The sequence below is a fragment of the Lonchura striata genome, chromosome 5 (genome assembly GCF_046129695.1).
Source record: "Lonchura striata isolate bLonStr1 chromosome 5, bLonStr1.mat, whole genome shotgun sequence".
NCBI classification, from domain to species: domain Eukaryota; kingdom Metazoa; phylum Chordata; class Aves; order Passeriformes; family Estrildidae; genus Lonchura; species Lonchura striata.
In genome coordinates, this window is record NC_134607.1 from 22,311,902 (window position 1) to 22,338,443 (window position 26,542).

General features: G+C 41.5%; 1 protein-coding gene across 1 annotated transcript; it reads left to right on the forward strand.

Moving 5' to 3' along the window:
- The first annotated feature begins 1,924 nt into the window (after positions 1-1,924).
- ISX (intestine specific homeobox) lies at positions 1,925-25,277 on the forward strand. Its single transcript, XM_077783121.1, has 5 exons — positions 1,925-2,096; positions 9,624-9,860; positions 20,262-20,413; positions 24,243-24,359; positions 25,041-25,277. Exons 1-5 carry the CDS (start codon positions 1,925-1,927, stop codon positions 25,275-25,277), a joined length of 915 nt encoding a protein of 304 aa, XP_077639247.1.
- Positions 25,278-26,542: the final 1,265 nt, after the last annotated feature.

Genomic DNA, 26,542 nt, shown 5'->3' on the forward strand with positions numbered 1-26,542 from the left:
TTTTGAATCAGGAATCATGAGACTATGGAAACCCTGTTATTAAACAGGCAGTTTTAATCCAGGATATGGATTCGGGACAACTTTCTTTCCTTTCTCTCTGCATACAGACAGCATGCTCACCTGCTCTCAGCCCATAAATTACCCACTCTCATTCTGCCTAAGCAAAGAAGGTGAACACATCCCTTTTGTGTGCCCAGCCAGGACTACAGACTCTGGCAGCAAATCTGGAGAGGACAAATCTTGGATAGAGAGACATTCCCCCAGTGCAGGGATTGAAAGGGAAGATGTTCCCTGCTTAATGGAGAGGGCCACAAGAACTTTTGAACCCACACAACAGCTGCCACCTCATCACAAAACCAGGAAGGCACAAGACCCTCCTTTATAGAAATGGCAGAGGGATGCAAAGGGAACAAAGGAAAACACTTCCCACTCTACGCCACATGTGTTGTCAAACATGCTCACTGGTCTACACTGTCACCTGGGGAGAAGTGTGATTCATAAAATCAGACAATTAAATATTCTTCATCACAACTGGCTGCATCATTTTGAACCTCTTCCATTGTTCTTTTTCTCATCAGCCCCCACGGTTTTTCCAGTATCTAGAATCTGGAAAAAGCCGAAAGCCTTTCATCTTATCAGGTGTGGTTTATTGCCCCCTGGTTACACAGTAATTTTGGTCTCCACTCCATGAAAAGGTCATATGATGGGATATCAGCTCAAGAATTGTCAGTTCGCTGGACAAATAAGGCAGGGACTGCCAATACAATTATAAGAGCCTGATAAGGAAGGTGCAGAGAAGAACCAGCAGGAAAGGGAGAAACTACCACAGCAATTTAAAATGTATTGGGGCAATTCCAGAAGAAGGCAAGAAATACCCCTGGGGGGAGGGAGAGAGAATGAACAGGAGTGTATCTAACCACATTCTTCCCAAAATAAAAATTAACAAGAAGATAGAAGTGGCTCAGGAGAGGAATCACAGGTATTCACCCTCATTAACCAGGAAATCTCCTGCTGTGCTGGATGCCTAATTGGTAGGCTTAAGCAACTGGTAGGATGATCATCAAGCTAGCTTGCCTCGTAGCTCAGGATGGAAAGAAAATAATGTTTTCTCTTTACAAGTATAGGTGGGGGGTAGAAGGCACTAATTCCTATTCTTACACATGTTGCAAGGGCCATCGCTTTTTCTCTTGTGACTGATGAGATAATGTTAAGAAGTACCTGCTTGGAAAGTTCAAAGGGTTTTCACAATAGAAGAAAAGAGAATCTGAGCCAAAGCTGATGGCTAGGAGGATGGCTGAAGGAAAAGCTGGGAACTGCTGGTGAGGAAGGTTTTCATATGTGACAACTCCTTATACATGAAAAAAGTTTACAAGTTGTCTCTCTTGCTAGTAAATGGCCCGAGGATCAAGTATTTGTCCTGCGAATTATTTTCTTAACTCCATAATGATACAAATCCAGTGGGCTTTATGCAGGTTTCAGCCTGAAAGCAGAAAAGGAAGATAACTACCCCACAAACAGGATTTACCAACAAGAGGCAAACCTTCCCAGGGCATTCTTCTCCTGGTTCTGCAAGGAGCACACCTCCTCCTGGAATGGCCATAGGATTGTTCAGAGCTCCGTAAACACCAGAGGCAGGGGGAATGCTCAGCAGTGGGTGGGGTTGATAAGACTTTTAACCCCCACTTGTAACACTGCCTTTCCCAGACTCAGGGAGTGCAGGTGTTGGTCCCAGGGTGATCAGCAGCGAGGAGCAGGCGTGTGTACCGAGTTGCGGGTCGCCTTTTTCTCCTCCCAGCGCTGCGCGGGTCACCCGGGCATGGGTGGGGAGAGACACGCACCATCCCAGCCGCGTGTCCCTCGGCGTGCTCCGAGACCCAGGGCAGCACGACAGCACTCTGTGTCCCACGGCCACTTTGGCAGGAATATGACGGACCCCCGGGTGTGTGCTGGACAGAGGAAGCCCAGCCTGTCCTTTTCCATTGAGGAAATCTTAAAGAAACCTTCTGCCAGCACTGTCCCAGACAGTGAAACCAGCAACAAAAGTAGCTATGCTGAGAGACTTCCGTTCCTAAAAGCAGACTCACCGGTGGCCTTTGGTAAGTGCTAGTTATAACACTTAATGAAAATGTTCCTCGCTTTTTGATCCCGAAGGCTGTCAGGTTCAGTCATCTAGAATTTTAATTCTTTAACTTTTATAGGAATTTGGGATTTCCCTTATCAGGTACAAATCATTCATTATAAATGCAGAAATAATATTTTTTAAATAATTTGCTTTCAACCTTGCAGTAGATTGGACTCTGGGGGTTTGTACATTATAAAGCCCCAATGTCACTGGAGAGGTGAGTATGCAGCCTGAAAAGTTATTTCAGGTAGCTCTGTCCAGTGAGGAGTGCTTATTGTAAAAAATACAATACATCTTTCCTTTTAGAAAACAATACTCTTGTTATCTGGTCGGGGGTGGGGGGGAAAGACAGATAAATGCATACTGCAAGGACAGGTATTCAGTTTCAGGAAGCGAGCCTAAGACTCCTGCAACTTAACAAAATTTTTGGAGTTTCACTTATTTCAAGAGTTGACTGTTGTCTGGAATTACAGCCAAATCTCATATCAGCACCCTTTTTGGATAAATTTGACCACTCACCCTCAAGCAGGAGAAATGATCTGTAAGGGTAATGGTAGATAAAGGAGTATTAGAAACCAATTGCTGGAATAAGAAAAGAGAAAGCATATATGTTTAATATTTTTTTTTATCATCATGGACACTAGGTTCTTTCATGAGCTAAATAAAAACAGCTGGTAGAAAATTTGCATTACTTTGATCTTAGCAAACCAGTCTAAGTACATTAGACTTTTTGACTTCAGTTTTCACAGTTTAGTTACTCTGGCCTTGACTGAATTTTTACCCCCACAGAAATTGTCTCCTTCTTTTGTTAAACAAAGAACAATGTCCAGCATTTTCTGGATTTATTTTTTTTTCATCTTTTCCAATCTGCATTTTCCATAAAATATAGATACATATACAACAAGCAGATCCACTTAAACAAAAAATGACCTGTAGTTTAGGCACAAAATTTTCACCCACCTCTCACTCAACTGCTTTCAATAAAGCTTAATGCTACACTTTATTTTTTGTAATATAGAGAGATACTTTCATGGATCAGGACCCCGCTTCCCAGGACGCTGGATGAGCCACCCATTATTAAGGGAGAGAGTCTTTTTCCAAAAGCCTGTCAGTCCAAGAAACCATTGCCTATTCACACAGAAAGCAAACAAGCCCTAATGGTGAGGGAAACTATTCACTACTGTAACATTAGTTATTGGGGTTGGACTCAAGCACTCCAACACTGACTCATAGTCATGCTTTGCACAAGATTTGGATTTCTTTTTGCTAATGTGTGACACGGGATTACCTTGTTTCCTCACCATGCGGCAGTCAACCCACCACTCATAGCATTGGGGCTGAATATACTACTGCTGCCTTTGTGCCAGTAACTGTAGCTTTTCATGGAAACTTGTGTTTGGGAAAGAGAGATAGCATTCTGCTGGTTTTTCCAGAACCATAGGATAACTGGGGTTTGGGGGGACGTCTCCAGATCATCTGCTCAAAGAAAAAGCTGTTCTAAAGATAAAAAAAGGTTGCTGAAGTATTTGGCAAGTGTTGCTTGCCTTTTTTGCCACTGGTACTATTGGAGGACTGGAGCATTTGGAGATTTCCTTAAACTGTTGTTGCCAACTGGAACTGGACAAGCAGTCCTGAAAGAAGCAGGAACTTGGTAGTTTGTAGAGGTGGACAAGGACATGGCTGATGCTGCTGCTGGAGCAGTGAGGCCCATGTGCCAAAAGGTTTTGAAGGGGGAGAAATGCTGCTGTGAGCTCTGGCAGTGTGGTTTTGTGAGCTGAAAGTCCTTTCCTGAGTCCAGTCACTGTGTGCCACTGGATCCAAAGTGAGACAAATACCACCAAAAATTTAATCAGTACTTGTTCACAACATGGGCTGCAGAACTACATTTCAACAGCATGAGAATTTTCTCTAGGAAGAGAGACAGGACCTTTTTATATTAAGTCATTTTCACAATCAATATGTTGAAGCCCAGTTTTACTGTGTGTCTCAGCTAAGTGCAAGCACAAGGGTCTGACAAGTCTGCATGCGGAACATGGTGGGTTCCTGGCACTGCTCTACTGCACTGCCAAGTTGCTCCACCAGAGCATACAGCCAGTTTTTCATCTTGAAAGCAATGCAGGCAGAACCAGCAGGCCTTGCCCTTGGGTTTTCTTCACCATGATCACACTAGAGAAAGACTGTAACTGTAGCAGGCGAATATCGTGATTCTTCTCTCCCCTGCTAGAAAGCAAGGCTGGATTCATGAACTTAAAGGAACATAGATTATTAACTAATGAAAACAGTATATACATGTGAAGATTCACTTAATTTTTACTGGAAGTGGGAAAATAGGAAAGCTGCAGAAATCTTCCAAAATGTTGTACTTTGTTTTTGTAATTGATCAAGGAAGTTTAAAAAAAAAAAGAAAACAAAACCTTTTCACTGTTTGTTTCTTACCTAAGAATGTGGTACCTGAATTTATTACCCTTTGCTTTCTGAGCAGAACTGTGGTTTATTCAGATAAGTTATGTTTAATTCAGAAGTGCAATACCCTGTGCTGTACATCTTGGGATAATTGTTGTATTCCATCTAAGTTGTTCAGCTTTATGCCATATAACACTGTCATTAAAAAATTGTGTAAATAATCAGCCATATCTAGTATGGCTCAGTACTGGCCAAGGTCAGGGAACTGAAATGAGCTAGGGAACTTGCTGGAAATTCCAGGATGGGACACAAATCCAGCTGCTCTCTCATAACAGTTCAACAGCAGCAAAGAAGGAAGTACTACAGGTCAGGATTAGTTATATCTTATTAAGGATTTTAAGAATATTCCCCACAATCCTATATGGTATTTATCTGAGCTAAGCTATGATTCATATGAGAGACAGGAAGATTCATATGGCACCACATAGGCTACACTAAGGTAAATACTGAGGCCAGAAATTACCATCTGATGTGGACAGTCTCAGTACCAAGATCTCACTTGTCCTGGAGTCTAAATCTAGTTATTATGAGCTGAGGAGATGGGTAGGACCAGGGGAGCAGAAGATGGCAGAGTATCAGAAATGGTTTGACTTGGTGGTCTAATGTTTGGACTCTATGATTTTAAAGGTCTTTTCCAACCTCTTTGTAACCTAAATGAGAGTTACAAATCAAGATTCCCAAGAAAACCCATGGGTGTTGGATCAGATGACTTCTAGAAGTTGCTTCTAACAAATTATTCTGAGTCTCTGACAAAAAGGATGTTGTGATGTACAGTGCAAGCCTCTCACATGGTGGGGCTTGATCATGTATGGGAAGATCTCTGGGCCTGACTTCTAAGTTCATGTTTTTGTGAGTGTAATTCCAGTGGGACTTGGAATAAGGAGTGTGCTGTGTTATTTGAAGCATTTGGCTTTCCAGTTACAGTGTTAGTCATAGGGGAGTTCACTGCACAAGCACAACAGCTAGAGGACCTGGAGCTGCAGTTGTTGAAGCCTCTTGAAATCTTTGAAAGACTCTTATCTAATTAAAAACCAAATTATGGATAAGAAGGCATTTTAGTATGCAGTCTGTGCTTTTCCTCTCAACCTTTTGTCACAATGCTTAGAAAGGATAACCATGGCCTTTGCAAGGAATACAATTAAACACCCAGTGAGTGCTGATCTCCTCCCTTGTGCCAACTCTTTCATTTAAAACACAGAAGAATATCAGGCCTATTTCAGAAAAAAATTGTTCTGGAATTCCTGGGAACCTGATTTTATGTACTTGAAATCACATCTGAAGTGATTGTTCGTTACTCCCCTGGTTTCTGCCAGTGAAGTTTCACCAACAAGAGATCCTTTATCAAGTCAGGGAAAGCTTGGGATGAAAGTTTTACACCTGGGAAATTAATAGTGAAAGCAGTAACAGATATGGTAATTTCGTCATTCAGCCTGTGTTATGCTCCATCCTGTTAAGGATATGCAAATTCATAGGAATACAACCACTACTTCACACTCAAATGTCAATATGTTGATCGTTCACCTTTAGCAACACTCCACCTATCTTTATCACTAAAGAGGAAACAAACTGAAGGAATCTAACTGAACAGATGCCATCTGGCCAATAAGACCAATTCACCCCACCTATTGCAAGGAAAACCAATAAGCCAGGAAACCAAAACACTATACAAATATGCTTCTATTTCTCAGTGACAGACTCTTCCCTGTTCACAGCCTTAGTAAGACCCTAAAATCATAAACCTTGTGCCTCCTAAGGTCTGTCTCTCTCCAGTGATTACACAACAAGGCTTAAATGGAGCTTAGGTGATCTGAAATAACCTTCTGCTTTCAAAGTGAAATCCTACTATCTTGGCTGAAATTGTCCATCCTTTCCTATGCAACTGAAAGTCAAGACAAAAAGACCATTTTGAGCCACAAGTCAAAGTAATTTCTGTGCATGACAGTAATGACAGTAACAAGTATCTCATGTTGTGCTAGGCTGAAATGTCATTTACTTCTCTGGGGAAAAAAAAAATAAAACTACATTCCCTGGAGGAAGTTCTGTCCCATGCCAGTTCATAGCTGTTTTTCAGAGTTCCCTGCTGGAGTCACATGAATGTGTACCAAAAAAAAATTCAAGTTGTCCTAAAGAGCAACCACTCCAGGCAGGCTTTTTTCTTGGTCAGAACAACACCAGAGAACTTGCAATGAAAACAGGACTGGGACTCCTAACTCTCAGCTATATGCTGTAAACTCAATATTGTCTACCTTCAATCTTATTCTCCAGAAAAATCTCCTTGATTAATTCAGAGGTTAATACTTAGAGGTTCATACACTTTGATCCCAAACAACAGATCCTCCCACTCCTTTTCACCAGTTCACAGAGACATTGGCACTTTCCATTCTGCCTGGGACTGTCTTCCATTTCCTCCCTGTTCTTTCTACTTCAGGCTGTAATTGCTCTATCCGTGCTTATACATAACTTGTGCTCATCACTGGGGTATGTAAGCATCGCAGGAAAAATATTGGGGAGGAAAGTTGTATATAAAGAATAAAGATATGTGAAAAGTCTTCTATAATTTAGGAAAAGCTAATGTCATTCTTAGAAAGCTTTAATCACTCCCCATAAGAGCACCTTGCTTAGGTACTCTTACGTATTTCATTACTGTAGGATATAAGCATCATCACTTTTGTAACACGAATTTTCACAGCATCACATCTAGCAAAGGAGTGCAACTAGTCCTTAATTTAGGGATAGGGGACTACGGTAAAAATCCTGGGCTAAGAACCTATGCCAACACCAATATCTTCTGATCATCTGTTATTTAACCCCTGCCTCATGCTAGTGACCATTCCCAGGTCTATCCTTCTCCTTTATCCCACAAATATTATTCAAATCCTCACCTGTCTTCTCACCAGAAAACTCAAAGTTAGTTAATACTAAAGGAATAAAATGAGTGCTATTTTGCACAATGTGCCTCAAATGCAGAGGTGGGCCAGGTTTTTAAGGTCCACATGACTGTACACATGTAATTGTGTTTAGAAGGTTACTCAGAGATTGGTGATATTTTAAATAGATAACATTTGAACAGTTATTCCTTATTGAAATTAAGCTTTGGATATTTTTTCAAGCTCTTACCACTTCTTTTTATTTATGTATTTATTTATTTATGTAAGTGTCAACCCTCTATAAAACTCTATTGTGTGAACTCTTAGGGAGGGCAGAATCGGAATTGGGTACTTTGTCTCCAGATGTTATAATTATCATTGCTCCAAAGCTGCTTTCAGATAGAACTTGTTTGTTTGAGAAAATAAATCTCTAACAAGTCTAAAAAGTTAGATGTTTTTCCAATGTCAGACATGACAACATATATATATATATATATATATATATATATATATATATATATATATATATGTAAAATGTATATTAAAAAGTGGAGTCTCTTTGAGTACAGCCTGTAGTGGTTCACACCTACTGCCATTTAGATATGAGAAGGGAGAGGGGATCACCCACAGGTGCAGCAAACTTCAGAGCCCAGATGTGGGAGACTGCTCAGGAGTGCAGTCCGTTACTACATTAGGGTTTTAATGTTCTTTGGCAATAATAGCAGACAAACCTGTACTGTCATATTTGCTCCCAGGCCATGAAAACCTAAATTCCTCAATGGGTACCTTATGTTTATGTCTTGCCTTTTACTCTAGCTTTCCAAGCAAAGAAATCCAGGTGGGTCAGAGAACTAGAGCAAATTTTAGATTTGCCATTGAAGCAGCACAGACACAGATGTCCTGTCTCTGAAGAGTCAACTGAGCCATGATTGCAACTACCAAAGGCAGTACATCAAACATTCAGCATCAGGGTAGTGGCAAAGCTGTAATACAGATAAGGGAGGTGGAGAGTGGGGTGTTTGGTATAACTCTCTTGGGATGCTGACAGCCACAGACAGCCCACTGCCATAAACTTCGAGGCTTCCCAGCATATTACATTTCAGTGCATGGCTTTGCAAGGTCTGCTTACATTCATAAGGAGGTGTAAAAACTCATACTACATTCATGAGGGCAGAGAAGTCATCTGGAACATCTTTGAAGTGCCCCTACAACACAACTGAAGTAATGGTGTTAGTAATAAGGCAACACTATGGCTGAAGAAAAATTGTGGCTTCTGGGACCAATTTCCTCAGCACTTGGGGTCAGGTGTCCTAGCACATGACATGACTGGTTGCTGCTGAGGTTACTGTAGAGATTGTTTATAATGTCCATGCTCAAATCTAAGTTAATATTACATCTGTACCTCATGAAAATAGGCCAACACAATTTTGTCCTGTCAACAAGAGTGTGCAGGTGATTTCACAAAGATGAGTTGGCTGTCAGTACCATTCTAGATATCGCCAGCATCACTTGTCACAAGGCAGAGGAAATGTTGACAGCATGGGCAAAGGCTGCCTTTAGAATTTTCCAATGCCTAAATCAGAGGAGCAGGCAGCCCAGATGGAGAAACAAGGACACAGGGACCTGAATTGGGAAAGACACTGACTTTTAGCCTATTCATTGGCCCATTTTCTATAAGGTAGATGTACCTACAGGGGCATTTTAAGAAGGGACCAGACTTTTAAAAGCATTTGGCATACAGCAAATTCCATGGCAATCTTGATGACAGATTTTCAGAGCAGCTCAATATCCGCTTTGCTTCCAAGTTCTTCCAAAAAGGCAGCCACTAATTTGGATACTGATAGGGAAGCTGAGATTTCTCTATCTTTTGGTTATATCTCTGTATTTTTTACAGTCCTTCTTTTGAAAATCTCTTTATAAGGACCATTGAAAGTTTTAAGGGGAAGGAAGCAGAAAACAGGTAAGATTTGGGCGTCAAATTCACCGAGATCCTGTGTCTGCAACATGGGGTAGTCTTGGCATTGAAGTACAGCACAGAAGGATTAGGGCCATTTGAAATATGATCAGGTTTGAATAGTACAGTATCCATACCACTTTTTTCATACAAACTGAAAGGTGCATTGAATGGTGGCTGCTTTATTCAAAGCTGTCTTGTGCTGTGTCCTTCACAGATTCCAGCAGCTGGAGTCAGTCTGACTGTGACTTACCTTCAACCAAAATGCTTCTTCCTACCACATGTGCTACACCCATGGCCAAAGCAAGGAGGGTGCAGGTAACTCACTGCAAAAGACCTACTGCCAACCCAGTGTCCTTCCTGGGTGAGGACACGGGACGTGAACATCTGGAAGGCAAAAGAAAACACGAGGAAGATCAGCTATGTGGTTTCCCAGTGGACCATCCACTTCATGGTGAGTGCCTCTATATCCAGACTTTCCCCTTCAATGCCCCAAAACACAGCTGTTATCTTAGAATTATGTACCAAGCAACAGACAGCACGAGTGTTTCCATTGGCTGAGTCACAGTAGATGGTCATAGCTCTTGGATGAGTCACAGAGACAGTTCTTCATTCTTGCCATCACAGACTGAAAAGCCACTATTTGAGCCAGAATTCCAGCTCAGTCCTACTAACTCTACCAATGTTAGTGGTAGTGACTGCTTGGGGTGTTTATTGCCGTCCTGCTTGGGGTGTAAGGAGTTACCACATTCTGAGCCTTACTGCCACGGTTGTGCAATGCCCATTTCCTGGAAAATGTGCATTGCACAACAGGGGGAGAGAGGCTGGTGAATAAGCTGAGTCAGCTCAATGTGCTCTGTACACCTTGGACCCACTGTACAGGTGATGAAGAGGTCATCAGCATGCACACAGGCAAGCCGGCGACAGGCAATAGATCTGGCAGGATGTGTCAGGCACAGTTTTCAATGCTGGCCACGTTGGTGAATCTGCTAATTTAATTAGTTGTGAGCATTGGTAAATAGTGGTCTATCTCTTAGCCAAAGCACTGGACAATACAAATATCCTTTTCCAATATGTTGCACAGAGACTTTAGGCTAAGCAGGATAGTTGGTACCTGAACTAGAAAAGTTCCTAACAGACAGCAATTAATTAGTAACATGTGACAAAAATTTCTCTAAGTCCTTTGTGTTTGAGAAAAAGTAAATACAGACATTCATACTACATTCCAGAAAACAGGTTTTCAGAAACAGCAGAAAGGTGTTTTTGCATAGTTTGTTACTACTTACACCAGGGAAAATAAGGCATTTCATTTAAGTCCATTGAAGATGGCAGATGTGGGGTTATTCAGCTGGCTTTCCTGAGATTCACACATCATCCTTGCTCCATACTCTGCAAGCTGGCAAGAGAAACAGCACTTTCTGTGAAATACATTTGAAAGAAAATCCTTGTCTCTGCCACTGCTGCCAAGGTATACATGAGTCTTGTGACAAGCTGCTGTCACCTCCTCCTCCTGCACGAGACAGCCATCAGTCTTGATGCAGGGAGACGCCTTGTAAGATAACTGGAAATGTTAGCTTTCCTTTGCCCTGTAAGCTGCACACAGCTCATGACAGCAGGGCTAAATCACGTGGCCTCCTCATAGAAGAGCCAGGGCTGTATGCATCTGGCTCTCAGAGTTGCCTCTGAATATAAAAGTAGACTATTCACATATTCTCTATATGAGGGAGTCTCCAGCCAGGAGGATCACACCATAGCTGGGAGGTGGCTATCCTGACTTGGCACTTAGCCTCATTGACTGACACCATGGTGGGTACCAGCCTCATCAGTAGAGCAGGGGAGGAAGTGTGCAATTATCTGCACAAAATGGAACCAACATAAGCAGCCCCCTTCAATGGCAGAGTGTATTTTAAAGGCATTTTAAACTAAATCCCTCTGTTCCTTGGTCACAGTGAGGTTTTGAAGCCAAGCAGAGTTTTAATGATCTGCCATTTTCTAGGCTACTGGTTCCTGCAGTTGCTGAGCCTTTGATACAAACTGGCTGGAGGAGGAGGGAGAATCCTAAAGCACTGGAATGGCATTTTCCCTGCAGTGTGCAAACAATGATGTTTCTGATCCCGTTCATACACGGTGTCATTCCTAGCAGAGAGTTGGAGGCCTAGGTTCTGTGTCTCAAGTTTCAGCCTCTTTTTTCCACTTTACATTACAGGGGAAGAGCTGGTGGCTCTTTTTCTCCTGACTGTGGCAGGTATCGGCTTTCTCAGACAACATCAGCAACAACAGCTGCATGAAGGGTAGACTGCATCATCCCTGGAAGCAGTCTGTAGCCCTGCTGATAGCAAATTAACTTCTGTTCATGCACCTGTGAACTGTGGGGGGCTTCAGACCTGCTTTTGACATGGCAGCTACAGGTCAGTTACAGATCCTCTGAAAAGGCACCTTGGCAGTCCCAAGTGTCCATAACATATCCATGGAGGTGTCCCCAGGACCTCTCTCACACCCACATCAACGATGCCTGATAGCACCCAGAGGAACAGCAGCAGCATCAGCAGCAGGCAACCTTTCTGATGTGAAAAAACATCAGAAGCCCTTAGCAGGGCATTCCTTCACCTCACTTAGCATACATCTATTAATGTAAAACACCTTCATGGTTTGTGAGGAAGGGCCCTGGGCTCTATCTAGACACACATATCCTGTTCAGTTGTTAGGGACTAGAAGAAATCAGGTGTCCTATACAACCACCTTGGAGGCTGGAGAGCTAGGCTTTGGTGCTATTTTGTATGAGACGAGAAAGGTGAGGAGGAGGCTTTGACAGCAGCCTCCTTCATGGGCATGTGGTCTGAGATAACAAGAGCACCCCAACTGTGACCCTGAGTGTGGGATTTGGAGCGTATTTCCAGGAAACTCTGTAAAAATTCCCTAAAATTTTTCTTTTCCCACAAAATGGCTTCTGCCACTAAGCGGTTTAGAAATGCAATGTCATTTAAGCTAAATAGATTTATACCCTTATCACGAATCACTTGCTGGAAGCAATGCTTCTTGCACTTTGAACTTAGAGGCTGCATTGTAAGCAAAAAAAGAAAAGGCCTCATATGCTAGAGACATGCTGACATTGGCATTTAGTTTTGCTAAATCCTTCTTTGAATTTGAGTGCCTTCATTCTGAATGCTGTATGCCCTCACCTGTGGCCTTCTGCATGGAAAGCTCAGCAGAGCCTTTTCAGAAAACCTGGATTCTTGGAAAGCAGCATTGATAAAGCTCATTTTAGAAGGAGAAGCAGCTTTGATAAAATCTGTTTTAGAGGGAGATCATTCTAAGGAGAGTCATACTTTGAAGCTGCAGGTACAGGCTCTGTTTGGGCCAGCTTCTGTGAGATGAGTCATTGCAGCCCCTTTGCCATGTACAACCACCATTGCTGCCAAGGTATTCAAAACGTCAGAGCAAGCAGGGCAAACTCTTGTGGTTATTGCTCAGCCTCTCAGCACCTGTCTATGTAAACACCCAGATCCTGAGCTCCCACTTTCATTTTAATTACATCTCTCTGCTCTAAGCTCCCTGGGGCTTGGCTTACCAGTTCAGAAGAGTAGAGCACTGGAGCCTGAGAGGATAACACACCCCCATGCCTGTCTGGCCTGCCTGCCTGCAGCAGCTCCTGTGGAGATTGCCAAGTACAAGATCCCAGCCTCATTTGGATCCTCCTGGGCAATAATTTTGCAATGAGTCTTTTACACATGCTGGGTCTGATTGCATACATTGGGCAGGTGTGCACTGTAACTACATCCAAAGGCAGTGCCTGAGTGTGCCCTGCATTGTACACAGATAAGGGTTCCAGTCTTCTGCTCAAGCAAAGGACCAGTCGGTGCCTTGGAGAAGCCAGGGAGCAGCATCACCTTCAGACACCTTCGGGTGGATGTCTGGTCCTTTAGGATTTCTTCTCTGGGCAATAATTCAGGGACAGCATAGATCATGCTTCAATAAACAGAGCTGGCTCCTAATTCCACCAGAAACTGAGGGGTTCACGCTGTGAACCGCACATGATTCAGAGGTTCATGTTATTTCCTGCAGCTCATGTCTTCGTTATTTGCTGTAGAGGAGGCTCTGCCCTAATGAGTCAACATCACCCAAATATTTCCGTAGCAGAAATCCTCTGCACATTGCTGACTGGGAGTTCAGAGATCTTTTTATTAATCTAATTGTTTTATTGTTATGATAGCATCTGTGATCCCAAAGCATATTGATGTATTCTGGTAGCAATTTTCATAAAGACAACAGAAGGTATAGAGATAATACCAGTTCTGGAGGAAGCCCATTATAAATCATGTCCCCTCTACACTGATGCCAGTTGCAGACATCCTTAGCTCAATGTTTATGTTTTCTGTAAAGTCATAAATTCACTTGTACTGTTCATTTGTGGACAATATGGTCAAATCCATGTACCCCTGTGAAACCTTATGGTTTATCTCTCATGGAACAGTCTTTTCCCCAATATGCTGACTTACCTTAATGCATTTCTGAATCACCCAAGAGATAATGAAGCACTGTGCAATCACAATCCCAGAGAAATATCAGCTGCCCCAACTACACCAATGGGACTGTGAGAAAGGGCACAAGCATCCCATTGTCCTGCAGAACAAAAGAAAGCTATTTTAAATGAAAAGGAAAACCAGGAGAAAAAAAAAAAAAAGAGAAATGCCCATATATATAATTTGGCTGCCATTAGCTGTCTTACCAGCCTTTTGTTTATCTGTGTGAATAGTCCCTGCAGTCCTCTGTGTCTAAAGTGCAGTGTTCCTCTATATACATTTGGAAATGCCCCAGAACACTGACCTTGTTTTGGTGGGTTTACTTGAGGTATTGTTGAAGGCTGATTCTTTTTTTCTCCCTCTTTGAAGACTGACTGTTTATAATGACACCCTGGATAGTAAATGAAATCCTGAATCCTTTAGTCTCACCCTTCAAACTCCGTTCACATAGAAGTCTCACTGGTACAAGTAAGCATTGAATAAAGCAAAGCTGTCAGCAGCTGGGGACTATCATAAATTCCTTTTGTGTTTTTTTCTCATAGGTTTTGGGTTCTGAGTTTTGTTTATTTAAAGCAAATGTTAACATTCAATGGTTTCCTTAAGCAGCCCCTTCTTTCCAGGGAATTCTGGATCCAAAGGGTACCTTTACACAGGACCCAGAGGTTAATTTGTTTCTTCTAGTCGAGTGACCATTTGTAAAGCTGATGGCACATCATGATTAGTTTATTCCAAAGGTCTTACTAAGTATTTATTGGCTTCTCCAAAATTGTCCTAGAACTTTTTATTAAAGCCCTGGGATATGATACTGTTTATTACTGTTCGTTGAAATTGAGGGCAGGTCTTTTACCTGCTTTTTAGCAAGCCCTTTATGCTTAAAGGGAAAATAGCAGAGGCAGGGATGTAAATAAACATTCCTGATTAATGTCTAGATGTTTGCAGTTACAAATAATCACAAAGAGAAGGAATAAAGAAAAAAAACAGGCTGTCTGTGCAACCTGCAATAAACTCAGCTTTCTCCCTGTTGCAAATGACTGGTTCCTCACAAGGATTTTGGACCAGAGAGTGGTGGGGAACATGTTTTCTTTGGTGAGAACCATTATTGGTTTAGGCTGGCCATTGCTTTTAAGATGAGATTTGACTATTGCAAACATTGACTGAAATGAATGTGTCAAGTGTCAAGCTTGAGATTTAGCTGCATGGGGAACCTACACACGCATCTACCCCAAATCCACACGGGACTGAAGAAGTGAGTTCATGGAGGTGCAGGCCCTTTGGCCTAGGTACAGATCTGAGGGTTTGCTTCATCCTTCAGATACTCTGCTGACCACTGGCTGTGCCAGAGCTATGCTCACCATCATTTCAGGCAGCAGCATTTGTAAACACTGTCATCACTTTTCTGGCAGACAGGAAAGGTTAAATTCACCAGGGACTCAAGGTTGATGGTGAGCACAATCCTCCACAACAAACTGTCCGCATGAATGGTTTCATGCATACTGTCTACTCCTTGCCAACTCCTCTGACAAGCAGACATAAGAAACTCCCCTGACCACCACTGTACAGCCTGCTTAAACAGCTTTCTAGCCTGGTATTTTTGACTCACACTCCTTGAAGTCTGTACCTCTCTGCATTTCAGTCTTGATGTCAGGTGATTAGGCGCCGTACTCAGTGCCAGGGTGGGAGCAACTCTATATGAAGGCGTTTTGGACTGAAGGGAGGAGGTCTTAAAAAGACTTAGAAAGTTCAAGTTGTGGTTCTCTGAATTGACTTTGGCAATGCCTGAACAGGCAGCAACTGGATGCTAAATGCTGTGTTTCACTAGGATCAGTCTCACTGGCTATGCCAGTCTTTCTTAGGCTGAAAGACCACTTTAATAAAGATTAGCCACACTGCAATACTCATGCCTAAATATTGCACTACAAGCTCTTTTGAAAGCTATGAGCCACCTCTTTAACTAGTAGAGGTACAGGGCACATCCCTGTATTCAGATAAGCAGATTTTGTCCTGATGCCATCAGCACTCTGTAATAACTGGAGGTTTTTGCTATGGGGCTGTCTGCTGTGAGCAGAATCTCACCACAAGAAAACAGCATTCAGAAAAGCCATGAGAAGAAACTGGGTGGGAGAGCTGCATATCTGAGTTACAAAGAAGAGAGAAAGAGAGATAGGAACTTCTCTGAAAAAGGCAAAAAATGATGAAACAGAACTTAACCAGATATAATGAGACTCTTTTTCAACACACCTGAGTTCCTTTCTGAAAAAAAAAAATGATAGTCAACTTTGTTACACAGAGAAAAATGTATTTCTGAGGATATATAGCTAAAGCCACTTGCTTGCTTATGTAACTGCTTTCTCCTTGTCAAAGAAGAAGCAGAATCTTTGGATCTGGCTGTCGCATACTGTGAGAGGGTGTCTGTCCAGAAATGACAAAGAAGATTGCAGCAAGATAGATTGATCCTACCCGTTTTCATCTCTCTGGATTACCTACTTCAAGGCAAATATGTGCTAGTACTGATTTCCAGCCCTTCTCCTGCATTTTTAATTCCTTGTCCCTCCAGTGTACGGCTGAAGTCGGCTTGATACAGTCCTAGCTGTTACTGGGGTAAGTAACAGCTTAGGGGGTGCTACTTCGGTTGCCCAAATTGGGGGTGCAGTTGCAGAGATCTCCCTGAGGCAGCATTTTTCTAGCTTCTTGAGATATGCAGCTAAGAAACAGTAGTGCACAGTGTACCACAGGCTATTTGCCTAATACAGAATGTAGTCCAGAAGGGATTTGCCCCAAGTATAGCATCATTGCAGCTGTGCATCTTTTACTTTACAAACTGCAAATGTTAGCAAACTTTTACAAGAAGTAGTCATCAGTATCGATTTACTCATACCTCATATTTCTTGAAACTGTGTTATACTGGACCGTGGAAATAAGCTGCAATAGGCTAAGCTAAAACCATGTATATAAACAATTGCAAATCAGATGCTTTGAGCTGTGCTTAGTTTAAGGCCTTAATGTCCTAAGCTCCCTAAATTTTCAGGGAAGGAATGATGGGGGGAGACTTTACTTCATATAGTTATTTGGAGATCAGAGATTACGTAACAAAGTAAGTTGTGAGAGGCCTCTGGAGACTATCCAACCCCAAATCTAAGCAGGGCCAGCATAAATCAGGTCGCTTACACTTTTGACCAGTCTAGTTCAGGGTATCTGCAAGGACTGAGACTTCACAGTCTCTCCTGGCCTATATGAGACTACCCTCATTATGAAAACATTTTTGCCTATTATGTAACCAGAATTTTCCTTGCTGCAACCTGTAGTCATTGATCTCATCCTTCCACTGTGCACCTTCAAGAAGAATCTCTATTTCTACAAAGTTCATATGTTCCAACTTGCTTCAAGTCTGACCTAAAAATAAAAGAGATCTGCAAAGGACAAATGAGCCTGATACTGAATTTAAAGGAGCTATACTGCTTTATCAGCTTGGAGAATCTGGCCCTTCCAATGTCAACAGTAAGGCAATGTATAGACAGCTGTATCTCTAAGCATCTGAAAATGCTGACACTTTTAGCTGCCTTGTATTTTCAGGCTTGGTTTCAAGAGCCAGCTAACCTGCAAATGACTTTCACGGAGCATAAAAGCACACTTGAATATCCCCAGCTTTTACATAAAAAATAGCTCAGGAAACTCAGACAGAGTCTTATTTCCCCAGAGACTCTAGAGCCACATTTGAAAAGCCAAAGTTACACTTCCAACACTTCCTAGTCTTACATCTTCCACCCACATTCTTTATTAGACTGTAATTCTGAATGCTGTTGTTTGCTATGGGATCTCTAAGCTGAAGTCCCAAGGCAAAGGGAACTATCAAAGCTACAGTCAGAGAAAGTTTCATCTTGCAAGAGAAAATGTTAACATAAAGTCCCAGATATTTTGCATTTCCCGATAGTTTTTAAAAAAATTAAAAATAGAATGACTGGTTACTTATTGAAAAAAAAAAATTCTGTATTGCCTACTGGCAAAAGTTTTATTAGTTCACAAGAGTCTATTTTGTTAGCAATTTAATTTAATATATAGTCAAAATCAAAGTTCGTCCTTCAGTCTCTACTGGCTCATAACTGACCTTATATTACTGTATTTTGTTCAATCTGATGAGTTTCAGCTTTGCAAAATCTGGTTTCAGTAGGATTGACACTTCTGAGCACTGTGCAGACCCTCCCCTTACATAATAGTCTTGTCTATAATACAGTTCACCTTTCCAGAAGGAAAAATGTGGAGGATTTAGAGTGGACTGATAGGGAGTTTCTTTTGCTCATCACCAAGTTATCTGGGTCATTTTCATACCCAAGAAGCTGGTATGAGACTCCAGAAACTCATGTGCCTGTTCTCTCTGAAGCCATGCTCTCTGGTCCTGGACATTTCTCGGGTGCCAGCAGGACAGAATATAGCAAGCCATATAGTACATGGGAGGTGAAAATCTTCCAAACAAGAAACAGCATTATGATCTGGCAACACTGACTTATTTACAGGGGATATAGTGTCCTGCACAGATATTTCCCTTTTCTTGAATATAGCAATAAACCCCCTTTACAGTAATCTTTTGAGAAAGTTCAAGTAAATGTAATCAGGGCTTCTTAGGAGAAGGTGCCCTTTATACCTTCAGCGTAAACACACACAAATATTTCTCATTTCAGATCTCTGCCCCAGTAGTGCCAGCAAGATTCAATGGAAATAACATTTTTCTCTTGAGGCTGAAGCTAGTGCTGCAGTTTAATGAGTAGTACTTTTATAGGCTGGTAGAAAGTCTAATGATACGGATTTAACTGTGTTGGACATCAGCTTTATTAGGCTGTTCCTGAGACATGGTAGTATTGACAGTCATGATAAATGACACTCCTCAGTTATTCTTGCATGAGTGGGTTCCTTTCAAAGTCCCCAAAAGGTTTAGAAAATATGAAATATTCACAATGATATTGTGTCTGGGCTCCTTCCTACCAAGTTGATGAACAAAACACTTTAATTCTTATTTTCTGTGTCAACAAAGTAACAATGAGGTTTTGATTACAAAATGAAAAATGTCATTTTCTGATTAGAACAGAGCCTGCTTTATATTGGCCTAGGTGTTTCGTTACCTTTACACTGTTTTAGCCCTCTGAAGGATGCTAATGACTGAACAAAAGGGGGAAAAGCTACCAAGTCTCTTTGAGGGGTTAGCTTAGCCCCTCGAAGTTAATTGTTCCCATTAGAAAGAGTATGCCTCTAGTTACATAGTATGAAGTGTTAGTTGTCATCAGACCATGGAAGACCAAAAGCAGCCATTCAAAATAGCAATTTTCTCTAACAACATGGTTGCATTGACAATTACTTCAGGTCACTGAGTAGCAAGCTCATCACAGTCAGTAAAATTGTATTAGAATTTTTATGCACCCATCAGATGCAGTTTTCCAAGCTCAGTAGAAAAAATCCTGTGATTCACAATGCTTGGCATATGGCTTTTTGTGCTGGTTACTCAATGTCAGTTGGAAGATACTCCATGCATCAGAGAAGATTCCAGCTTTGGGATGAGGCTAAACTCCACATTATGCAGCTCCTTTTTCCTCTTCCTTGCAAGACCTTCAGCATAATTTCAGAGAAACTGAGACCTCACTCTAACTTGCATCAAGTGCTATACACAGTTCATGATCTAAATAAAATATCCTGGTGTAGGAGGGCATTTTCAAAGCACTATAGGAGTGTTTAGGGAAGTACTTTTTGTGATCACACCACAGCAGGTGAAACAATGGAGCAGTCTAAGAGTCTCCTTAGGAATTCACAGCACTTATACTTCTGTATGGGCTTTAAGGCCTTATTCTTAAGGTTAAGTTCTTTAGGTTAAGCTTGTTTAGAAAGTCCCCACACCACAATGGTACAGTCAGAAAAATACCTTTTCTTTGCAAGAGCAGAGTTTAACTGCTGGCTATCCCTACTGCTGTAGGAATGATATGGGAAGAGAACAGCAGTTAATCAGGGGCCAATGGTTGGTCCAACACTGAAGGACTTTGGTGACAAACTCATTGCAGGGCTAGTGTGGTTAAAATACATAGGTGTTTGTTGCTGTTGACATGCAGTGGATCCATGGAATTAGCAGTGCAAATGGACACTTTGACTCATTCTTTTAATGATAAAGGAGTGCATTAACGTTGTCTTCTAGAGAACGTCTGGAGCCAGTCACCTATGATAAGTACATATCTAGAAGGAGCTGTAGATGCCATCCCAGCTGCAGAGCGGTTTACAGAAATTGCTGCATCTCTGAATCTTCTTGTGGTCCTGTAGCCTTTTCCTGTAAAAAGTAATACATCTTTCCTTGTTTTTCACAGCTGAGAGGAAAGGGAAACGAAGAATCCGGACAACGTTCACAGCTGAGCAGCTCCAGGAACTGGAAAAAATTTTCCAAGTGACTCACTACCCGGATGTCCATATTCGCAATCAACTGGCAGCAAAGATAAACCTCCCAGAAGCCAGAGTTCAGGTACAGTGTGTCTCCAAAAGGCTATGTTCCCTGCAATTCATTCATTATTTGGAGTGCATTCTTAATAGTTTATGCCTGGGTGGCAATGCTAATGAGATACGTGACCTCTCTCTTACCCTACAGATGAGGCCACTGACACTGTTCTCTTTTTACAAATAGGGAAAGAAGTATTTTTCACCCAGCTGTGACTAACCACATGGAATTAATCAAAGGGTTAACAGAAGCTCTGAGCATACTAAATGCATAGCAAATAGGAGTTACAGATGGTTATGAGTAACCTGTTGGACTCTGTAGCGACAGAGCAGCCATTTATGAAAATATTTATTAATCATTTATCAACCATTTATAGGCTAATATTCATCCAGTACAAACTGTCATCCATATCCATCTTCCATAGGGTCTCAAAAAGTATGAAAATAGTTGCCAGAATGGGAGTGCTTCTTAGTGTTCTGTATTTCAATAGGACAGGCAATAAATGCCTTGGCTATAATTTCAGTGCACAGAAACTAATCTGGTTTCCCCCAGTTGTAATATAATGTTGCTGACTGAGCTAAAAATTGACCCCAAATTCTTACTGCATGGGAAATCTGCTACATTAAAATATACATACCACTCTGTATTGGCATTTGGTGTTGCCTACCAGGCACTGTAGTGATTTTTGCATGAGGCAGTTTCTGCACTTGCTGCAATGCTATAGTCATTGGTGTACTTCTCTGCATATATCCCTCTCTAACAATCAAAGTTCAACACAGAGCTGTTTATTGACTATGACATGCCTGGGACCATTGACTAGCCATGATAATATTGCTTCATCATTAGGTGACAGGGAGAATTAGACCTGCATTGCTACAACATTCCCATTAGCAATACCAATACTCCAGTAATGCATTTCCCACAGCATAAAACACAAGCTGAGCTGCCAGTCAGTGTTCTCCACAGAACAATGAATCACATGAAAGAACAAGGCACTTTTCTGTTTAAAAAAAATTGTTTATTATCTGTATGGGAAAAAAAAAATGAGTTATTATGGGAAGCATCAGCCTGAAGTGTAAATGAAAGAAGTAAAAAGTCCCTCATGTATGAAATGCAGATGGCAAATTCATGACAAATTCTGTCTTTGACCTCATCCTGGCTGATAAAGGGAAATCAGCCACAGAACTAAAAAGCAGCAGTAACTTAGGTTCAAGTTACAAGTTATAGTTTCAATTGACTGCATTTGTCGCACAAATCAAATAGCACACAGAGAATTTACATGTGCTCTTGCTACTTTGAAATGGTTTTGACAAAGCTAAAAGATTTGTGTAAGTTAAATCACCTCAGAAATACAACTTAAATATCAAAAAAGTGAACAACCACTTGGTAACCAAATGAAGCCCTTCATAACTGTGAAAAATCTTGTGTCCTCCAATCAAGAAAAAAACTTATGGTTGCTGTGAAACAGCTTAAATGGATAGATGAAACTGTATAACTGCATGTGTTGCACAAAAAAAATTAAAAATTCTGTATAACTAAACATGAGAAACAAGAAATTATAAAAATAAATAGACAAAGCAGGAGGGCACAGGCCAAAGCTTTGGTCAGAAAAATTAAGGATCAAAAACTCAATAAAAGTCGATTAAGAACAAAAGAAAGAAAAAAAACCCAAAGTGATCAATTACATGGATCTGTTACTTTATAGAAACAGTAGGACTGTCAAGGATAATGCATAAATGGCAAAGATGTTCAGTCATAATTTCTTCTCTATCCTTGGAAATATTTCAGGTAACACTTTCTATAAGGATAATGTTGAACAGCAGCTGCTACAGACAGTTATTTTTTAATCTACACATCTAAGTAACTTACTTCCAGTGGTTCTGAAGAAACTGCTTGAGAAGTAATTTTAGGTCATCAGTGTTGATATTTAGTTCTGAGACATGAGAGACATTCCATTCCAGGGCCCTTGAAGAGATCTAATGTGTCAGTATTTAAAGGGCAAACAGGACAACCAGATAATGATTGGCCTGTCAGACAAATATTGATTTTTGGCAAAAACTGTGAAAAGAAGTGTATATTCTGTTAATGGAGAGTTAAAGAAAAGATAATATATTTAATGCTTATCAGCACTGGTTCATGAAAATAGACACTGCCAAACTCAACTTTTTTTTTATGGTGAGGTTTTAGTGACAGTTTTAAACTGAAAGAAGGTAGATTTACTTTGTGTATGAGGAAGAAATTCTTTATGGTGAGATTGGAAAGACACTGGAACAGATTGCCCAGAGAAATTGTGGGTGTCCAATCATTGGAAGTGTTCAAAGTCAGGCTGAATGGGGCTTTGAGCAGCCTGGTCTAGTGAAATATGTCCCTGCCCACAGCAGAAGCATTGGAACTAGATCTTCTTTAAAAGATGCATTCCAATCAAGACCAGTCCATGGTTCTGTGTATTTGGTTAATAAAGTTTTGATATCTGCAGTAGACAGAGCATGAGGTACAGGTTTAAAACACAACAAAAAGGACTCATGCTGGGTATGGAGAAATCATTTTAGATGTAAGGGTTCTGGAGAGCTGGTTGGGAAAAAAAGAGCAGTTTGGTCTGAGAAATGTTAAAATTTTTGCCTTTAGTTAAATAAAGTAAATCCATGAAGCAAGAGCTTTATCCCATGTGCAGATTTTAGAAGGAGCACTTCAGAGACTGAATGTTGGCTGGAGTGCCCCTGTTGCCCTCCATCACTCTGTGAGTGTTAAATGGCATTGTTTCACCATATAACTCCTGCATGGTAGAAAGGGAATGAAAAAGTTCATACAGACAAAGCAGTTTCCAGACACCTGCAAACCCAGATAAACAAAACTGTCCTCTCAGTAACCCCAGCTACTTCTAACTATCAGCAATATAGCGGCTAACTATCAGCAATATAGCAAAGGGCTCCTGACATTCCCATTACTTCTTGAGTGAGAGATGCAGAAATAACTGAGCTGCTTGTTATTTGGCTAAAAATACATATGTATTTACATCAAATAGCACCTGTCTTCAATATCCAACACTTTGTGTCCATGTGAACCACTTGCTTACATTCAAATAACAAATCCCTTAGCAAGCTAGAAACTACAATTGAAGGGGGTTTCAACTTTTCACAGCAGTGCAGCAAGATGCACAACTGCAGCTGCACAATAAATACATTTATACCTCTGCCAGAAGGCAGACTGGTCAAATCAGCTGACAAATGAAAGGATCTTCCCAGAGAAAATGAGTTGTCTGCTTTCCAGTGCAAAAGAGATGGCCAATAACATACTCAGATTGCTGAGTGGTCCTCTTGGGTCTTTCACTTAGGTCCCTTATGTGAATTTCCAAATGCTACCAGCTAAATATAGATAGAACCCTGTTACTACATCTCCACTGGTGAAAAACTTTTATTGCGGCATATCAAAACATCTAGGTGGATCTTTTCTCAGTCTATTCACTTGGAAACAGGGCAGAAGAGCTCTGTCATGAGATGTCACACCTTCTAGAGAAAGGGAATGCTATGTGCAGTGACCACTGCACAGCTTTTTCTACAGAAGGATCTGCTCTCCCCAGAGAGCCCTGGAAAACCTACAATACTGTCTTTCCTTGAACAGAGTGATCCTATTTCTTCTGAGAGCCACAATAGAAAACATGGTCCAGAGATCCCATATGCTATGCAAAATGTGAAAAGCGCTCTGTCAAATCCAGTGGTTTATTTTAGATTTACTTTAGATTGGCCTCTGGTTCTGCTGAGCTGGAGGTCAATGTTTTCTGATCCTCAGAGGAACTGTGAGGAGTTCCTCCTTCATAGTCTGTTAATTTCTGTGCCTTTTCTTTCTTGCCTTTATCCAGATCTGGTTCCAGAATCAGCGAGCAAAGTGGAGGAAACATGAAAAGTTCGGCAACTTTGGTGGCCTTCACTATCTGACAGAAGTTGATTTTGTTCCTGCTCCCAAGTCAGATATCACAGTGAGTATTGGATGCTTTTTGTCAAAGCCACTAAGGGAGAGTCAGCTATCCTTTACCAGGTAATCACTTCACCAGTAATTCCATGGGACTACCCCAGAGAAGGACCACTGGAAAAGACAAAGTTGGCAATATGACAAGAAATCCCACCATAAATCCATTGATCAAATAACACATTTCTTCATAGAATTAAACCTGTTTCATAAATATTCTGGGAGATGTCTCTTGTAGGGTGGTCCTTCCCCATTTTGCTTCTAAATCACTTCCCTGTAAATCATACTTTGATTCAGAATGTCTTTATAATCAGAAATTTCCTGAAGAGGAGGGCCTAAGACATTTGCAGCCACAAAGTCATGTTCCTTTATGACAGAATCTCTTTACAACATCCAGCCTTGGTTTGGCTGACCAGTACCTTGACCTATGCTTTAGCAGTCCAGGACTGTTATTTTTCAGTCTGCTACACAGGCTCTTTCCCTGACAGGAGTTTTTTCATGGCTAGAGAAAAGAGTATTTTGCTTTGTGTCCTGGGTGGCAACACACCCCACTGGGTTTTAGGAAGTCTGTTTTTCTAAACTTCTCTTCTTAATTACTGATCACCAGGGTAACAAATAAGGTTGATTGTAAATTTCATCTAAGTAGAAGTCCATATTGATTCACCTGAGACTATGCTTTTATTCTTGAAAGGCTTCTAGCTTGATGCCAAGAAAGCTCTCTGCTTCCTATCCTGCCATGGGATACTACTCACCACTGCAAGGACAGCTGACAACTGCCTGGCTGCCCAGCACGCTCTCCTTCGCTCCCCACCACGTGGAGCTGCTGCCCTTCCCAAAACCATACTTGCTCTTCAATGTCCTGCCCCCTTACAGCTCACTGCTACCCTGCAAGTTGGAAAGGAGCAGTATCTGTGCCAGCTCCTCATAGAGGAGGACATGGGAGCTTTGGGGATGTCCTCCATGGAGGTGTGCAGTTCTTCTCCTTGAACAAACCTGCTGGGATGATGGGTGGCAGTGGTGCCAGGTCACCATGCTGGAGAAGTGCTGCCAGGAATTGCCACAGCCCAATGGATGTGTGCAAGAGGCACCAAGGACCAGAAAGGAGCTCCTCATCTCCCTGAGGAGCAGCACACTCTGTTGAAATCCAACCCTTCAACCAACAGTGCACCAAGCAGCCCTGCAAAAGGACTGGGATTTTACTCAGCCATGAGACGCTGGATGACCCTCTTGCACAGATGGCTTGGGGCAGGAAAGATGCCTGGGATAAAGTGTGCATAGGCCTAAGGTCCAGACAAAAGTGCTTTTTTCTGCAGGTTTTGGTCACTTTCCTCATACATTCTGGTCTTCGTGTCCTGGGCTGCTGCAAAGAACGTGTTTAGGTCAAAAATCAAACTTTCGAGATACTTTTTTTTCCAAGTAGTCAAATGAGGGGGAGGGGGATTGATTTTCTGTCTGTGTTTTTGACTTGAATAAAGGGGCACAAACACAATCTGAGCTGAAATATTACAGTCGGAGCTCTGGATTTGGTATTGCAAGTCTCTGAGGGCAAAATAATTCTTCAGCTGGTTAATTAAAATGCTTATGAGGAAGCCTCTCATTTTTTGACCTAAATTAAGAAAGCTCCAAAACTCCCCCAGAAACAATAACAAAAAGTGACAGCCTGAGTTTAATCTGCTAGGTCTAATAGGATGATATGACCCCACAGTTTAGTTTAATTGTAGATAAATAATGAGATCGGCCTGCCCATTTGCAAAATGTCTCTATCCCTGTTATTTACATAACACTCATCCCCTTCCAACATATGGTGCTTTTCTCTCCCCTGCTTATTCAGGGTCCAGTCCTGCTTCCACTAGTGTCTGCACTGTGTATACTGTATCTGTACTCTTACAGGTCTTCCACAAGACTTTTCCTCATACCTGTTTGGACCTGAATTCTCTATTGTCTTCATCCTTGTCATCTTATCAGTCACCTGAAGGACACTCAGGTCAGATACAGGGCTAAATTTAGCTCCAGCAAAGAGCTTAAACACCTAACTGATTAAAATCAACACAAATTAGTTGTGTTCACCTCATGCAGCTTCAGATGACTACATTGTAGCCACACACACACACTCAAATTAAGGACCTTGAGCTTACTTAAAACAAGAAAAAGTGATCACGCTAAAGTTTCTGAATTAGGTGCAAGTCACTCATT

Excerpts from the sequence above, each read along its gene's own strand:
- ISX (XM_077783121.1), top strand. The coding sequence starts at position 1,925 with ATGACGGACCCCCGGGTGTGTGCTGGACAGAGGAAGCCCAGCCTGTCC. Across the intron at positions 2,097-9,623 it reads AGACTCACCGGTGGCCTTTG|ATTCCAGCAGCTGGAGTCAG; the intron begins GTAAGTGCTAGT and ends TGTCCTTCACAG. Across the intron at positions 24,360-25,040 it reads CTCCCAAGTCAGATATCACA|GCTTCTAGCTTGATGCCAAG; the intron begins GTGAGTATTGGA and ends TATTCTTGAAAG.